This window comes from Hemitrygon akajei, chromosome 12 (assembly GCF_048418815.1).
Source record: "Hemitrygon akajei chromosome 12, sHemAka1.3, whole genome shotgun sequence".
Lineage (NCBI taxonomy): Eukaryota > Metazoa > Chordata > Chondrichthyes > Myliobatiformes > Dasyatidae > Hemitrygon > Hemitrygon akajei.
In genome coordinates, this window is record NC_133135.1 from 4,586,488 (window position 1) to 4,601,516 (window position 15,029).

A 15,029-nucleotide genomic window follows, 5' to 3' on the forward strand; every position below is an offset into this window, starting at 1 on the left:
CAACAGGAGTTAGTTTGTGAAGTGGTCGCGTATAACCCACTGGCCTCTGATGTTGTACAATGTCAGCTTTCATCAGTGAGTCATCTGTGACATTCACTTGCATGGCTATATTCAAAATTCAAGATTGTTTAATGTCATTTCCAATACACAAGTGTAAAGGAGAACAAAATAGTTGTTACTCCAGATCTCATGCAGGACAAAAAAACACAATAAGTTAAAGGACACAATAATTTAAAAAAAACACAAATATACTTATATAAATCTTTAAACATAGATTGATTGAATGTCCATAAAATGACCCTGGTCACAGGAGTGTCTGCACATAAGGTGGCTCTAACAGGAAATGATAAAGTATTGGTGGTCGGGGGTATGGAGGGTTGGGTCAGTGTGTGGAGGTGTTGATCAGCCTCACTGCTTGGGGAAGGTAACTGTTTTTGAGTCTGGTGGTCTTGGTGTGGATATTACGAAGCCTCCTCCCTGATGGGAGTGGGACAAACAGTCCATGAGCAGGGTGGGTGGGATCCTTCATGATGTTACTGGCTCTGAGCAGCAGAGCTCATTAGTGTCTTGAAACTTCATTGCACTCACAGCAGGTCATGTCCAGAGCTAGGGAAATTCTAAACAGTCTTGAGAGTAGGTTACATGGTTGGCACAACATTGAGGGACGTAGGGACTGTAATATGCTGTAAATTTCTATGTTCTATGTTCTAAGTCTGCTCCACCATTCAATCATGGCTGATCTTTTTCTCCCCTCTGCAGCCCTACTCCCCGTAACCTTTGATTGATCAAGAACTGATCAATCTCCACCTTAAATACACTGAACGACCTAGCTTCCACGGCTGCCTGTGGTAACAAATTCCACAAATTCACCATCTCTGGCTAAAGAAATTTCTCCGCATCTCTGTTTTAGATGGTTACCCCTCTATCCTGAAGATGTGCCCTCCTGTCCTAGACTCCCCCACCATGGGAAACATCCTTTCCACATCTACTCTGTCGAGGCCTTTCAACATTTGAAAGGATTCAATGAGATCCCCCTCAGCCTTCTAAATTCCAACAAGAGGGGAGACATAACCAACGACTCGCTGGTTTACGATGTTAAAAGTCTGTTGCGTCACTTTTTCCGAGTTCTGTGCTCAAAGAGCTCAGGTCTCTGGGCACACAGCCAGCAGCCATCTTCTGCTTTCAATTGTCCATCTCCTACGACCCACCAATTTCCTGCAGAGGCACCAACTTTGAGTCCGCCTGCCTCCAGAGCCACGAAATCCTGAAATCCTGAAGGCGCACTGGTCTTCTAGGCTGTGTCCTTGGTATATCAGACAGCAGTCAGACCCCGAAAGCGGGTCCCATTCGCTCAAAGAACTGAAGTCAGCATGTAACTCCAGGTCAGGGTCTTCAAAAGGACCCTGAAAGGGAAAAATAGAGATATTAGATAGAAATTGAGCTGTTTCCAAAGATGCAAGCAAAGGAGTCTCCGTTATCTGCCAGGGTCCTCCTTTAGGGTGTTCTGCACAAGGACTCCCAAGTTCATTTGCATCTCAAGTTTTTGAATTTTCTCCTCATTTAGAAAATAGTCCGCATGTTTATTTCTTCTACCAAGGTGCATTACCATACATTTTCCAACATTGTATTTCATTTGCTACTTTCTTGCCTATCCTCCTAATCTGTCTAAGTCCTTCTGCAGCCTTCCTGTTTCCTCAACACTACCTGCCCCTCCCCAATCTTCATATCATCTGCAAACTTGGAAACAAAGTCATCATCAAAATCATTGACATACAGCATAAAAAGACGCGGTCCCAACACTGATCCCTGTGGAACACCTCTAGTCTCTGGCAGCCAACCAGAAAAGGATCCTTTTACTCCCGCTCGCTGCCTCCTACCAATCAGCCAATGCTCTACCCATACTAGTAACTTTCCTGCAATACCACGGGCTCTTAACTTGGTAAGCAGCCTCATGTGTGGCACCTTGTTAAGGCCTTCTGAAAGCCCAAATATACAATATCCACTTTATCTATCCTACTTGTAATCTCCTCCATTCCAACAGGTTTGTCAGGCAAGATTTTCCCTTAAGGAAACCATGCTGACTTTGTACTATCTAGTCTTGTGTCACCAAGTACTCCATAATCTCATCCTTAACAATAGACTCCAACATCTTCCCAACCACTGAGGTCAGGTGAACAGGTCTATAATTTCCTTTCTGCTGCCTTCCTCCTTTTTAAAGAGTGGAGTGACATTTGCAATTTTCCAATCATCCAGCACCATGCCAGAGTCCAATGAATTTTGAAAGATCATTACTAATGCCACCACAATCTCTAATGCTACCTCTTTCAGAGCCCTAGGGTGCAGTTCCTCTGGTCTGGGTGACTTGTGTACTTATAGGTCTTTCAGCTTTTTGAACACCTTCTCCCTTGTAATAGTAACTGCACCCACTTCTTTTCTCTCACACCCTTGAACATCTGGCACACTACTGGTGTCTTCCACAGTGAAGACTGATGCAAAACACTCATTTCATTCATCTGCCATTTCCTTGTCCCCTGTTATTTCTCCAGCCTCATTTTCTAGGGTCCCTCTATCCACTCTCATCTCTCTATTTTTATACACGTGAAAAAGCTTTTTCTATCCACTTTGATATTGTTTGCTAGCTTGCTTTCATATTTCATCTTTTCCCTCCTAATGATTCTTTCAGTTGCTCTCTGTAAGGTTTTAAAAGCTTCACAATCCTCTGTCTTCCCACTAATATTTGCTTTTACACTAGTATTGATTTCCCTTGTCAGCCACAGTTGTACTATTTTACCATTTGAGAATTTATTTGTTTTTGGAATACATCTATCCTGCATCTTCCTTATTTTTCCTTGAAACTCATGCCATTGCTGCTCTGCTGTCATCCCTGTCAGCATCTCCTTCCAATTTACTTTGGTTAACTCCTCTCTCATACCACTGTAACTTTCTTTACTCCTCTGAAATACTGCTATGTTAGACTTACTTTGTCCCTATCAGATTTCAAGTTGAACTCAATCATATTGTGATCACTGTCTCCTAAGAGTTCCTTTGACTTAAGCTCCCTAATCGCCTCCAGTTCATTAAACAACTCCCAATCCAGTTTAGCTGATCCCCTAGTAGGCTCTAAAAAACCATCTTGTAGGTATTTAATAAACTCAATATCCTGGGGTTCATTACCAACCTGATTTTCCCAATCGATCTGCATATTAAACTCTCCAATGACTATCATAACATTGTCCTTTTGAGAAGCCTTTCTATTTCCCGTTGTAATCTATAGTACACATCCCAACTACTGTTTGGAGGCCTGTATATAACTACCATCAGGGACCTTTTATCATTGCAGTTTCTTAACTCATCCCATAAGAATTCATCATCTTCCATTCTTATGTCACATCTTCCTACTGATTTGATGCCAGTCTTTACCAGCAGAGCCACGCCTCCCCCTCTGCCTACCTTCCTATCCCTCCGATACAATGTGTAACCTTGGATATTCAGCTCCCAACTACAACCATCCTTCAGCTATGATTCAGTGATGGCCACAACATCATACCTGACGATCTATAATAGTGCAACAAGATTATCCACCTCATTTCTTATACTCCGTGCATTGAGATATAACACTTTGAATACTGTATTTGGTCCCCTTTTTTATTCTGCATCCCTAATGCTCTGATACTCACCATGCTGGCTGCAATTATGTCCTATCATCTGCCTGCCCTTCCTGACAATCTGACTGCATGCTATCTTTGTTTTTTTTTACAATCCGTCTTGTCCTGAGTCCTATCACTCCGGTTCCCACCCCTATGCCAAATTAGTTTAAACCCTCCCCAGCAGCTCTAACAAACCTGCCTGTGAGAATATTGGTCCCCCTCGTGTTCAGGTGCAATCTGTCACTTTTGTACAGGTTTTACCTCCTCCAGAAGAGATCCCAATGATCCAAGAACCTGAAGCCCTGCCCCCTGCACCAGCTTCTCAGCCACGCATTTATCTGCCAAATCATCCTGTTTCTACCCTCACTGGCGCGTGGCACAGGCAGGAATCCAGAAATTACTACCCAGGAGGTCCTGCTTCTCTGCTTTCTACCTAGCTCTCTAAATTCTCTCTTCAGGACCTCATTGCTTTTCCTTCCAATGTCTTTGGCTGCTCCCCCTCCCCCTCCAAAATGCTGCGGAGGCAATCCGAGACATCCCTGATCCTGGCACCTGGGAGGTGGCATATCATCTAGGTGTTCCGTTCATGCCCACAGAATCTCCTGTGTGTTCCCCTCAGTGCTGAGTCTCCTCTCTTCTTCCTCTTTCCCTTCTGCACCATGAACCCACAGTCAGTGCCAGTAACCTGGTCTCTGATGTATTCCTGGGAGGTCAACGCCACAGCAATATCCAAAACGGGTTACTTATTATTGAGGGGAATGGCCACAGGGGTGCTCTGTGCTAACTGCCTATTCGCCTTCCCATTTCTTCTCTTGACAGTCACCTAGCTACCCACCTCTTGCACCTTAGGGGTGACTACTTCCCTGTAACTCTGATCAATTATCTCCTCACTCTTCCATACAAGTCAAAGGTCATCCAGCTGCTGCTCCAGATCCCTAACACGGTCTTCAAGGAGCTACAGCTGGAATCACTTCACCCAGATGTAGTTCCCTCAGAGATTCTGGGTCTCCCAGGACTCCAACATTCAGCATGAAGAACACACAACGGCCATATAAGCCACACTAAGTACCCCTGACACAGGAAGAAAAAAGGGAAACTTAACAGACACTTACCCTGACAACTTCCCCGGACCCAATGCCTCGTCTGAGCCTTTAATTGGGCAGCCGGAATGAGTTGTAAAGTCATAGTACAAAGTTCAAAGTAAATTTATTATCAAAGTACATATAGGTCACCATATACAACTCTGAGAGTCATCTTCCTACAGACATGTGGACAATCACAGTAATTACAAGAAATACAGTAGAATCTGTGAAAGACAACACCCAAAAGGATGGACAAACAACCAATGTGCAAAAGAGAACAAAATTTGAAAATGCAGAAAGAAAGGACAATGGGAAATAATAATTAATCAATTAATTAATTAATAATGTGGAGGGAATGAGATGAAGAGTCCATAGGTTGTGGGAACATTTCGCTGTTGGAGTGAGTGAGGTTATCCCCTGTGGTTCTGGAACCTGATGGTTGATGAATGTTTGCTGAAGCATTCCCCATGAGTGGGTATAGCCACAAGTCAGCAGAGGTTTAAGGTCAGCGTTTTCCTTCTCCCAGATGAGATGCCAACCACGGCTGACGAGCTGCATCTGCCCCCAGGTGGGAACAATAAATTACAGAGAATTCTATCAGTTCCAAATGTTTTGTTTAAAACTGAGTTAATGTAATCATTTTAGTGAGATGTTAGCAAGATTCTGAAAAATCTGGTCTTCTTGTATCTGCAGGGGTTACCTGGACCACATGGGAATCCAGGATTACCTGGCCTACCGGGCCCCAAGGTACGTGCAATTCTTCAGCCATTAATCTGTGTCTGTAACCTGCCGTTTTCCATATGCAGTCAGACTTCGAAGCCTCCTGCAGTCCCAAACCATTAAATCATTATCTGCAGTGATGGGCTGAGGCCAAATGTAAATTGTACCTAGGCCTTGGGCAGTTAACCCTAGCTGCTTCCTCCGCAGGACTGGCAATCGTGGGCTGAGGGGAAATGGGAGAGCTGACGGCAGAATCCTGGAACTTTGAGTTCCCCTGCCAGAATCTGGTTCTGCTGGAGGGAGTGATACCTTAAAGTTCAAAGTGAATGTATTATTGAAGTACATATATGTCACCATATAATGTACGGAGATTCATCTTCTTGTGGGCATTCACAGTAAATACAATGAAACACAGTAGAATCAATGAAAGACCGTACACAATAAAGACAAGCAACCAATGTGCAAAAGACAACAAACTGGATAAATCAAAATGAAAAAACAATCAAAACAATAATAATAAATAAATAAGCAATAAACATCAAGAACATAAGATGGAGAGTCATTGAAAGGGAGTCCATAGTTTGTGGGAACAGTTCACTGCTGAGGTGAGTGAAGTTGAGTGAAGTTATCCCTTCTCGGTCAAGAAGGGTATTCAGCAAGTGAAGTTAAACCTAGGATCAAGAAGGATAAACATTCTCAGTACTCTGTTAGAGACCACTAATGTCCTTTGGGAAGATGAATCTGCCCAATCAGCTACCTGATTTATCCTCGATGTCACAGTGGTCCAGGAGTTAGTGCTCCAGAGACCCAGGTTTGATCCCGATCTCCGATGATATCTGTGTGAAGTTTGTACATCCTCCCTATGACCCCATGGATTTTCCCTGGGTGCTCCAGTTCCCTCCCACACCCCAAAGACGTGTGGATCAGTAGGTTAATTGGTTGCTGTAGAACACCCCCTGTGTGTGGGTGGGGAGTGGAATCTGGGGTGAGTTGATGGGATTGTGGGGAGAATGGAATGGGATCAGTGTGAGATTAGTGTCAATGGCTGGTTAGTGGCCAGCACAGACTCAACGGGTTTAAGGGCCTGTCTCTGCCGTCTGTCTCCCCATGACTCTACGACTGTAAAATATTTGTTTGATCTCTGACCAGACATGTAGAGACTTGACCCCCGATTCAAGACCCCACTGAAATATTTTTTATCTAACATGAGGATGTGTCAAAACAGCCCACAGGGAGAATCAGAATCAGGTTTAATATCCCTCGAGTGTGTCGTGAGATTTGTTGTTTTATGGCAGCAGTACAGTGTAATAAATACTATAAATTACAGTAATATATAAATAGATATCTACACACTTATTTGATTTATAGACATTAAATTAAATAGGTAATGCAAAAAGAGATGAAAACTGCTGAGGTGGTGTTTATGGGTTCATTGTCCATTCAGAAATCTGATGGTGCAGGGGAAGAAGCTGTTCCGGAAATGTTGAGTGTGACTTCAGGCTCTTGTACCTCCTCCTTGATGGTAGCAATGAGAAGAGGGCATGTCCTGGGTTCCTTAATGATAGCTGGTGCCTTTTTGAGGCATCACCTTTTGAAGGTGTCCTGGATGCTGGGGAGGCTAGTGCCCATGAGGGTGCTGGCTGAGTTTACAACTTTCTGCAGCTTTTTCCGATCCTGTGCAGTCGCCCCTTCACACCAGATGGTGCCCCTCAGTCATGAATTAACGTCATAATTCTGTACCTGGACGCTAGGCTGGGGTTTGAGGCCGCAACATCCTGATTCATGCCCACAGACATCGACAATGGTCAAACGGGTTGATGGAAATTTGCTTTCAAACTTCAAGATTGTTTTTGTTAAATGATTGTTTAAATTCCAGGACACATATAAAGGAGAGCAAAGGAATTGTTACTTCCGGTCCAGTACAGCACACAAAAAATAAGATAAAGAACACAATAAAAAACAGAATAAATATACTATACATACATTAGATAGCTTACCTCCATAGATTGATTGTATATTCATAGAGTGGCAATAGGCACAGGAGTATCTGTACATAAGGTGACTGACAGGAAGTTATAAAGTAGTGGTGGTTGGGGGTGTGGAGGGGTGGGTTAGTGGGTGGAGATGTTGATCAGCCTCACTGTTTGGGGAAAGTAACTGTTTTTGAGTCTGGTGGACCTGGCGTGGATGCCACATAGCCTCCTCCCTGATAGGAGTGGGGCAAACAGTCCATCAGCAGGGTGGGTGGGATCCTTCAAGTTACTGGCTCTTTTCCGACACCTTTCTGTATATACGTCCTTGATGGCTAGTGGGCTGGTGTCAGTGATGCATTGGAAAATCAGAAAATAGTCTGCACGTTTATTTATTCTACCAAAGTGCATGACCATGCATTTTCCAATGTTAGATTTCATTTGCCAGTTTCTTGCCCATTCTCCAAACCTATCTTAATCTTTCTGCAGCCTACCTGTTTCCTGAACACTACCTGACCCTCCCCAATCTTTGTATCATCTGCAAACTTGGGAACAAAGCCATCTATTCCACCATCTAAATTATTTATATACAACATAAAAAGAAGTGGTCCCAACACCGACCCCTGCGGAACACTAGTCACTGGAGCCAACCAAAAAATGATCCTTTTATTCCCACTCGCTATCTCCTACCAATCAGCTAATGCTCTAACCATGTTAGTAACTTCCCTGTAATACCATGGGCTCTTAACTTGGTAAGTAGCCTCATGTGAGGCACCTTGTCAAAGACCTTCTGAAAGTCCAAATATACAACATCCACTTCATCCCCTTTATCTATCCTACTTGTAATCTCCTCAAAGAATTCCAACAGGTTCGTCAGGCAGGATTTTCCCTTAAGAAAATCATGCTGACTTTGTTCTATCTTGTCTGTGATAGTCTGTGTAGTCTGTGTACTCCGTAATCTCATCCTTAACAATTGACTCCAACATCTTCCCAACCACTGAGGTCAGGCTAACTGGTCAATAATTTCCTTTCTGCTGCCTTTCTCCTTTCTTAAAGAGTGGAGTGACATTTGTGATTTAGCAGTCCTCCAGCATCATGCCAGAGTCCAATGACTTTTGAAAGATGACTACTAATGATTCCACAATCTCTTCTGCTATCTCTTTCAGAACTCCAGGGTGCAGTTCATCTGGCCTGGGATACTTATCCACCTTTAGGTCTTTCAGCTTTTTGAGCACCTTCTCCCTTGTAATAGTAACAGCACTCACATCTCTTCCCTCACACCCTTCAACATCCGGCACACTCCTAGTGTCTTCCACAGTGAAAACCGATACAAAATACTCATTTAGTTCATCTACCGTCTCCTTGTCCCCCGTTTTTATTTCTTTGGCCTCATTTTCTAGTGGTCCGACGTCCACTTTCATCTTTCTTTTATTTTTCACTGACTTCAAAAAGCTTTTTCTATCCACTTTGATATTGTTTGCCAGCTTGCTTTCATATTTCATCTTTTTCCTTGTTATGATATCTTTCAGTTGCTCTCTGCAGGGTTTTAAAAGCTTTCCAACCCTCTGTCTTCCCACTAACTTTTGCTTTGTTGTATACCCTCTGCTTTGCTTTTACACTAGCTTTGCTTCTCTTGTCAGCCACGGTTGTACCATTTTCCCATCTGAGTATTTCCTTGTTTTTGGGATACATCTATCCTGCACCTTCCTCATTTTCCCTAGAAACTCTCACCATTGCTGCTCTGCTGTCATCCCTCCCAGCAGCTCCTTCCAAATTAACCTGGCCATTGTAATTTCCTTTACTCCACTAAAATACTGCCAAGTCAGACTTTACTTTCTCCCTATCAAATTACCAACCTGATTTTTCCAATTGTCTTGCATGTTATAATCTCCCATGAATATTATAACATTGTCATTTTGACATGCCTTTTTTAATTTCCTGCTGTAATCTGTGGTCCATATCCCAGTTTGTGTTGGGAGGCCTGTACATAACTGCCATCAGGGTCCTTTTACCCTTGCAGTTTCTTAACTCAACCCACAAGGATTCAACATCTTTCCACTGATTTGACGCCACTCTTTTCCAGCAAAGCCACACCACCCAGAAATTACTACCCAGGAGGTACTGTTTCTCAGCTTTTTACCTAGCTCTCTAAATTCTTTTTTCAGGATCTCTGTGCTTTTCATCTGGCTGCTCTCCCTCACCCTCCAAAATATTATGGATGTGATCCAAGATGTCCTGACCCTGGCACCTGGGAGACAACAAGCCATCTGGGTGTCCCGTTCACATCCACAGGACCTCCTGTCTGTTTCCCTGCCTATTGCATCCTCTATCACTATTGCTCCCCTCTTCTCCCTCTTGCCCCTCTGCACCACACTCCATGGTCAGTGGCAGTAACCTGGTCTCCGTGGCATTTCCCACAAAGTGGTATGCTTATTTTTGAGGGGAATGTCCACAGGGGTGTTCTGTGCTAACTGTCAATTATATAACCATATAACAATTACAGCACGGAAACAGGCCATCTCAGCCCTTCCAGTCTGTGCCGACGCTTACTCTCACCTAGTCCCACTGACCTGCACTCAGCCCATAACCCTCCATTCCTTTCCTGTCCATATACCTATCCAATTTTACTTTAAATGACAATACTGAACCTGCCTCTACCACTTCTACTGGAAGCTCATTCCACACAGCAACCACTCTCTGAGTAAAGAAATTCCCCCTTGTGTTACCCTTAAACTTTTGTCCCCTAACTCTCAAATCATGACCTCTTGTTTGAATCTCCCCTACTCTCAATGGAAAAAGCCTATCCACATCAACTCTATCTATCCCCCTCATAATTTTAAATAACTCTATCAAGTCCCCCCTCAACCTTCTACGCTCCAAAGAATAAAGATCTAACTTGTTCAGCCTTTCCCTGTAACTTAGGTGCTGAAACCCAGGTAACATTCTAGTAAATCTTCTCTGTACTCTCTCTATTTTGTTGATATCTTTCCTATAATTCGGTGACCAGAACTGTACACAATACTCCGAATTCGGCCTTACCAATGCCTTGTACAATTTTAACATTACATCCCAACTCCTATACTCAATGCTCTGATTGATTCCACCTTCAGGGAACTATGCACCATTATTCCTAGATCACTCTGTTCTACTGCATTCTTCAATGCCCTACCATTTACCATGTATGTCCTATTTGGATTATTCCTACCAAAATGTAGCACCTCACACTTATCAGCATTAAACTCCATCTGCCATCGTTCAGCCCACTCTTCTAACTGGCCTAAATCTCTCTCCAAGCTTTGAAAACCTACTTCATTATCTACAACGCCACCTATCTTAGTATCATCTGCATAGTAACTAGTAACTGCATACCACCCCATCATCCAGATCATTAATGTATATGACAAACAACATTGGACCCAGTACAGATCCCTGAGGCACACCACTAGTCACCGGCCTCCAACCTGACAAACAGTTATCCACCATTACTCTCTGGCATCTCCCATCCAGCCACTGTTGAATCCATTTTACTACTTCAATATTAATACCTAACGATTGAACCTTCCTAACTAACCTTCCATGTGGAACCTTGTCAAAGGCCTAACTGAAGTCCAAATAGACACCATCTACTGCTTTACCCTCGTCAACTTTCCTAGTAACCTCTTCTAAAAATGATGGTCTGAGTGCTCCCCTTCTCTATCACCTGCCTATCCTCCCTCACACACTGTCTACAAGCTTTCTCTATTTGTGAACTAACCTCCTCTCTCCTAGTCTCTTCAAATTGATTCCCACCTCCCAACCATTCTAGTTTAAAGTCTCCCCAGTAGCCTTAGCAAATCTCCTCGCCAGGATATTGGTCCCCCTCGGATTCAAGTGTAACCCATCTTTTTTGTACAGGTCGCACCTGCCCCAAAAGAGGTTCCAGTGATCCAGAAACTTGAATCCCTGCCCCCTGCTCCAATCCCTCAGCCACGCATTTATCCTCCACCTCATTCCATTCCTACTCTCACTGTCGCTTGGCACAGGCAATAATCCCGAGATTACTACCTTTGTGGTCCTTCTTCTCAACTGCCTTCCTAACTCCCTATATTCTCCTTTCAGGACCTCTTCCTTTTTCCTACCTATGTCATTGGTACCTATATGTACCACGACCTCTGGCTCCTCACCCTCCCACTTTTTCATTTCACATTCACAAAATTCACATTTTCATTTTTACTGACAGTCACCCAGCTACTCGCCTGCTACAACTTTGGGGTGACTGCTTCCCTGTAACTCTGATCGATCATCTCCTCACTCTTCCATACAAGCTGAAGGTCATCCAGATGCCACTCCAGATCCCTAACACGGTCTTCAAGGAGTTGCAGCCATAACATGTAGCACGTAACATATAATGTAGTGTGTATACATTATATACATGCTATTTTGTTAACTGACAGTAAGCTTGACTCAACTTGATGACCTGGCTTGACTCGAGAGTTCTTTCAGCAGATGATAACAACCATGCTGTTCCTGTCCGGTTTGGAAACAAAAACTCATTTTCATTTAATTCAATTATCTTAATAGCCATGTTGACACTATATAAGGATAATAAATAAATAAAATAAATATTTTGCATGGCATTTTTTCACTGCTAACATGCCAAATCTTTCAATAAATTGAGAAGCATAAATAGAATGAGGGGCAGATATCCTTTATCATTTCCTGTCAGAGTCACCTGTATACAGACAATCCTGTGACTCACTTACCGGACATACAGGAGTGAGTGAGTGAGTGAGTGAGTGAGTGAGTGAGTGTGTGTGTGCGTGCGTGCGTGCGTGTGTGTGTGTGTGTGTGTGCGCTATCTTATATATTTTTATTTATTGTGTTTTTTAGTTATATTGATCCATATCTTACCGTCTTTGTTTTTGTGCTGCATCAAATCTGGAGTAACAGTAATTGATCTTGAAATCTTGTTGGAAACTTCCTGAGAACAGCTCTGTCTAAAGCTGGAGGCGATATGTTTAGGGTGAGGAATGAAGAGCTCAGCGAGGATCTGAGGAAAGTTTTATTCCCCAGAAGGACTTTGGAATCTGGAGTGCACTGCCTGAGGGGATGGTGGAGACAGAGACTTTCACAACATGTCAGAAGTATCTTTATGAGCACTTTGAATCACCAAGGCAAAGAAGGGTGCAGGCCAAGTGGATGAATTGGTATTTGGTTGATTGTCACGTGTGCAGTTTGTTTGTGTGTCATCCAGACAGATCATTGCAAACACAAGCACATTGGGGAAAACAAAACAGAATTGGATACACAAACACAAGAATTTCTGCAAATGCCGGGAATCTTGAGGAACACACACAAAATGCTGGAGGAACAGCAGATCGGACAGCATCTATGGAGAGACCATAAGACATAGGAGAAGAATTAGGCCATCAAGTGTGCTCTGTCATTCCATTATGACTGATCTATTATCCCTCTCAACCACATTCCCCTGCCTTCCTCACATAACCTATGATGCCATGACTAATCAAGAATCTATCAATCTCTACTCTATCTACGCCTTTCAATATTTTATAGGTTTCAGTGAGATCTTCTAGATCATTCTTCATTCTTCTAGACCCCAGTAAATACAGGCCCAGAGCCATCAAACGTTCCTCATATGTTAGCTCATTCATTCTCAGAATCATTCTTGTTAACCTCCGCCTTAAATATACCCAGTGAGTTGGTCACCACAGCTGTCCGTGACAATGAATTCCACAGATTCAACCCCCTCTGGCTTAAGAATTGTTTTCTCATCTCTGTTCTGCAAAGATATCCCTCATTTCAGAGGCTGTGCCCTCTGGTCCGAGACTCACCCACTTTAGGCAATATCCTCTCCACGGCCACTTTATTTAGTTCTTTCAATATTCAAAGGACTTCAACAAGATCCCCCTCGTTCTTCTAAGCTCCATTGAGTACAGGCCCAGAGCCATCAAACAGTCTTATATGTTAACTCTTTCATTCCTGGAATCATTCTTGTGAACCTCCTGTGGACCCTCTCCAATGCTGGCTCATCTTTTCTTGGATATGGGGCTCAAAACTGCTCACAATATTCCAAGTGTGTTCTGACTAATGCCTTATAAAGTCTCAGCATTACATCCTTACTTCCTTTGGAGCTTGTGAAGATTTGGCATGACATCTAAAACTTTGAGAGACTTCTATAGATATATGGGGGAGAATAGATTGACTGGCTGCATCACAGCCTGGTATGGAAACACCAATACCCTTGAACATAAGTTCATACAAAAGGTAGTGGACATGGCCCAGTCCACCATGGGTAAAGCCCTCCCCACCATTGAGTACATCTATATGAAGCGCTGTTACAGGAAAGCAGCATTCATCAGGGAATCCCACCACCCAAGTCATGCTCTTCTCACTGCTGCCATCGGGAAGAAGGTACAGGAGCCTCAGGACCCACTCCAACAGGATCAGGAGCAGTTATTACTCCTCTCCCAGCAGGAAGGAGGTACAGGAGCCTCAGGACCCACACCACCAGGATCAGGAGCAGTTATTACCCCTCTCCCAGCAGGAAGAAGGTACAGGAGCCTCAGGACCCACACCACCAGGATCAGGAGCAGTTATTACCCCTCTCCCAGCAGGAAGGAGGTACAGGAGCCTCAGGACCCACACCACCAGGTTCAGGAACAGTTATTACCCCTCTCCCAGCAGGAAGGAGGTACAGGAGCCTCAGGATCCACACCACCAGGTTCAGGAACAGTTATTACCCCTCTCCCAGCAGGAAGGAGGTACAGGAGCCTCAGGACCCACACCACCAGGTTCAGGAACAGTTATTACTCCTCTCCCAGCAGGAAGGAGGTACAGGAGCCTCAGGATCCACACCACCAGGTTCAGGAACAGTTATTACCCCTCTCCCAGCAGGAAGGAGGTACAGGAGCCTCAGGACCCACACCACCAGGTTCAGGAACAGTTATTACCCCTCAATCATCAGTAAGGAGGTACAGGAGCCTCAGGACTCACACCACCAGGTTCAGGAACAGTTATTACCCCTCAATCATCAGTAAGGAGGTACAGGAGCCTCAGGACTCACACCACCAGGTTCAGGAACAGTTATTACCCCTCAATCATCAGTAAGGAGGTACAGGAGCCTCAGGACTCACACCACCAGGTTCAGGAACAGTTATTACTCCTCAATCATCAGTAAGGAGGTACAGGAGCCTCAGGACTCACACCACCAGGTTCAGGAACAGTTATTACCCCTCAATCATCAGTAAGGAGGTACAGGAGCCTCAGGACCCACACCACCAGGTTCAGGAACAGTTATTACCCCTCAATCATCAGTAAGGAGGTACAGGAGCCTCAGGACCCACACCACCAGGTTCAGGAACAGTTATTACCCCTCAATCATCAGTAAGGAGGTACAGGAGCCTCAGGACCCACACCACCAGGTTCAGGAACAGTTATTACCCCTCAATCATCAGTAAGGAGGTACAGGAGCCTCAGGACCCACACCACCAGGTTCAGGAACAGTTATTACCCCTCAACCATCAGGAACCAAAGGGGTTAACTACAATCAATTTCACTTCACTTTTTCCATCACTGAACTGTTCCCACAACCTATGTCACAACCACTGTCA

General features: G+C 44.0%; 1 protein-coding gene across 4 annotated transcripts in view; it reads left to right on the forward strand.

Annotated features, from left to right (window-relative positions):
* LOC140736680 (uncharacterized) overlaps positions 1-15,029 on the forward strand; it is a 493,430-nt gene that overhangs the window by 105,703 nt on the left and 372,698 nt on the right. For all 4 annotated transcript variants that reach the window (XM_073062508.1, XM_073062505.1, XM_073062507.1 and 1 more), the window contains exon 5: positions 5,423-5,476. In XM_073062508.1, the coding sequence (XP_072918609.1) occupies positions 5,423-5,476 (54 nt within the window). The remainder of the gene's footprint in view (positions 1-5,422; positions 5,477-15,029) is intronic.